The sequence below is a fragment of the Nicotiana sylvestris genome, chromosome 1, assembly GCF_000393655.2.
Source record: "Nicotiana sylvestris chromosome 1, ASM39365v2, whole genome shotgun sequence".
In the NCBI taxonomy this organism is placed as follows: domain Eukaryota; kingdom Viridiplantae; phylum Streptophyta; class Magnoliopsida; order Solanales; family Solanaceae; genus Nicotiana; species Nicotiana sylvestris.
In genome coordinates this window covers 100,182,268-100,185,604 of record NC_091057.1, presented here as the reverse complement: position 1 = coordinate 100,185,604, position 3,337 = coordinate 100,182,268, and the positions used below count along the sequence as shown (strand labels likewise).

General features: G+C 32.0%; 1 protein-coding gene across 1 annotated transcript; it reads left to right on the top strand.

Annotated features, from left to right (window-relative positions):
- Nucleotides 1–403: 403 nt before the first annotated feature.
- On the top strand, nucleotides 404–2,148 carry LOC104246695 (cyclin-U4-1). Its single transcript, XM_009802561.2, has 2 exons — nucleotides 404–822; nucleotides 1,654–2,148. The coding sequence occupies exons 1-2, from the start codon at nucleotides 479–481 to the stop codon at nucleotides 1,934–1,936; spliced, it is 627 nt and encodes a 208-aa protein (XP_009800863.1). The 5' UTR covers nucleotides 404–478; the 3' UTR covers nucleotides 1,937–2,148.
- The last annotated feature ends 1,189 nt before the right edge of the window (nucleotides 2,149–3,337 follow it).

Below are 3,337 nucleotides of genomic sequence, written 5' to 3'. Positions count from 1 at the left end.
GTACACAATTACAAACACACATATATATATATTAAACATTCATTGGTTATTTTTAATTTAATAAATGATAGGATGAGTGACTATTTAGGTTAATTCTTCAATTGCCTAATGGCATCTGCCTAAGCATGAAATTATCAGATAACCATACTAGTAGAAGATAGCAAATATTAGGTAAAATAGTAGAGAAATGCGCAAATTAGTCTAGATTATTTCAAATTTATAAGGCTATTTATGTCAACAAAAGTTACTCACGGCCACGAGAAATAACAGCCAACTGTACAGGTTGTTACTTAAAGAGATAAAATAAAATACAAACAAAAACCAAAAACCACACTTCTTGAAGGAAAAAAAAAAAGAAGCAAAATCTTCAGAAAAAAGTATCCCTTATATATTTCAACATCTATACAACACATTACACATCCAAAACACATCCCTTTTCTCTCCCCTTTTTCCTTTCTTTCGTAGTACCAATACAACAATGGCAGAGCTAGAAATCACTCAAAATCAAAGCTTGATGCCAAAACTCATCGATTACTTATCTTCTCTACTCCAAAGGGTGGCTGAAGCTAACGATATTAATGGCAGATTTCAACCCCAGAAAATCTCAGTTTTTCATGGACTTACAAGGCCAAATATCTCAATTCAGAATTATTTAGAGAGGATTTTCAAGTATGCAAATTGTAGCCCTTCTTGTTTCGTTGTTGCTTATGTTTATCTTGATCGGTTTACTCAGTGCCAGCCTTCTTTGCCCATCAATTCCTTCAATATTCATCGTCTCCTTATTACCAGTGTCATGATTGCTGCTAAATTCATGGATGACATGTAAGTTTACTCAAAATTCTCTTCATTAACTCCCAATTCTCTTAATTCTTCTTTTAAACATAGTTATCTTGTTATAGATAATTCGGCTTGAATTCATTTGTTATCAGTTCTTTTTGGTACAAAATCATGATCTTCTTCTCCATTGAACCGAAACAGACTTAAATAGAACAATATCGAAGTGAGAATTCATCTAACCGACCGCAAGTTATTGTGGATTTTCCACTTGAAAGGTTATTGAGTTATGGATTTTCTTGGATTTTGATTTTGTAGAGTAATTTTCTTAATTTCGAAAATAAAATTGTGGATAAAACAAAGAATTTCCATGGTATTAGATTTTTATCTCGAAAAGATATTAAGAATTAAAAAGTAAAGAGGCTATATAATTGGAAGTCCTAGTTGTATAACACACTAGACATTGGACATGCACAGGGAGCTCGCATTAAGTATTCCCTTTTTTTCTTACACAATAGTTGTTTATTTAACATCAGAGATAAAGCTTCTTAATTATTTAGTGACGTATTACTAATATTCTTATTAATTACGTAGCACTTACCAAAGACTTAATGACTGGTTAAGAAATCAAATAATAGCAACAGTGACCTGCCTCCTTTCCTTTTGAATTTTTAAAATCAATCACACATTTAAAGACAGCCACACAATTCTTTAGTTGCATGGTCAAGATTACACATTCTCATTTGAAAGCTTCACTCCAACATTAGTGACTCGATCTTCACCTAAAAACTTTAACTACAATTGATTATACATACTTGATTTTTTTCTTTTTTAACCTTTAAAGTATAAGCTGACGTTGTATATTTAATAATTTTATAGGTACTACAATAATGCATATTATGCAAAAGTTGGAGGAATAAGCACCACAGAGATGAACTTTCTAGAAGTGGATTTCCTATTTGGATTGGGTTTTCGCTTAAATGTGACTCCCACTACTTTCCAAACCTATTGTTCATATCTTCAAAAAGAGATGCTTCTGCTTCAGCCACCACTCAATTCTTCCTTATGTATGGGAAGATCACCAAAACTCCAATACATTTGTTTCAATGAAGATGATTCCTCTTCCCAACAACAACAACAACAACAACAATTAGTTGTTTAAATTCGATTAGTCTTATTAATGTAGTTATCAGGTTAGGTTTAGGGTCCTTTTTTAAACCAAAAATTGTACTAAAAAAAAAGAGCTGTGTGGTTGTTGTATTTTGAGTCTCTTGTTTTTTCTTTCTATTTTCTCTTTGCCTACATTTTGGGGGTGCTTTAGAACTCAAAAATGAATTCATATATATGTACAGCTAGATGGGTGCTTTTACTTTACAGTCTGGCCCAAAAGTTTATTTCTTTATTGTTTTCTGTTCTTTATTTAGCTTTTTCTTATAGATACTACTTGTTATTATCCAAGTCAAGATTCCAATGATCTGTATGATGAGGACACTGATCAAGACACAGGTTGGCATGTAACATGTTCATGTAGCTAGTTGCACTGTTTTTAAATGTGAAGTGCTCATGACATAGGCCACTCTAACAAATGCATGTAACAGTCATCTCTATAGGGATAATTTGGTGGTCACGAGACTATGATTTAAAGGGAGACACCTTGAATCAAGTGGTATCATTTGTTCTTATTTTGCCAAATCTTTTAATTAAAGTATATACGTAAACTTTAATTTGTTCTTCTATAAAACGATATTAATATATGCATTTGAATAACATCAATCGAAAAATAACATAAAGTAATAAAGCATCACTTTGTTATAGTAGTAAAGTCACAGAACTCTACAGCCCTTGCAAGCTCATCGATTTCGTGTTCAAATCGTATTGTGACAATAGACTGATCCCACTGACATTGGCGTTGCCACGTTATTACAAGATGGTCAAATGAGCACTCATATTGCTAAAAAATTATATTGCATATATAGTTTAAATATTATTTTAATTTATATGGGTATATATTATGTTTTGAGCCTTTAAAGTTTCAATACTATTGTATATTGAATACCCCCAAAAGTTATATGCATAACTAGTGAAAAATATCAATAACTGAAATCGAAACGTGTTCAATTCTTAGTGCTTACCCAAAATACAGGGAAAAATAAAGCATAAATTAAATGTAAAGGACATACACTAGTTTATGATGAGACACCAATAAGGAAAGGGACATGAAAAAGGAGGAAGAAGTATGTGGGGGGACATTGGCAAATACATCAAAAGAGGGTTACTACAAAGTAGGGCTGTATATTTAGATCGGGTATCCGAAATCCGATCCGATCCATTCAATTTCTGATTTTGGATTGGATCAGATTTCGGATTGTGTTTTTCAAAATTTCGGATTTCGGATCGGATTGGGATTGATATATTTTAATCCGATCCGAAATCCAAAATTATTAGGGAATGTATAAATACTACACTTTAATTTTGGACAGTCAGTATTTCCTTTACATCAACCTCCAAGTTATTACCTTTACAATTGCTAGATTTAGCTATATTGGCACCATAATACTCTCAT

What these genes read in the sequence shown, in the direction of transcription:
- LOC104246695 (XM_009802561.2), top strand. Translation starts at nt 479, where the DNA reads ATGGCAGAGCTAGAAATCACTCAAAATCAAAGCTTGATGCCAAAACTC. An exon ending in GCTAAATTCATGGATGACAT is followed by an intron (nt 823 to 1,653) that starts GTAAGTTTACTC and finishes ATAATTTTATAG; the next exon opens with GTACTACAATAATGCATATT.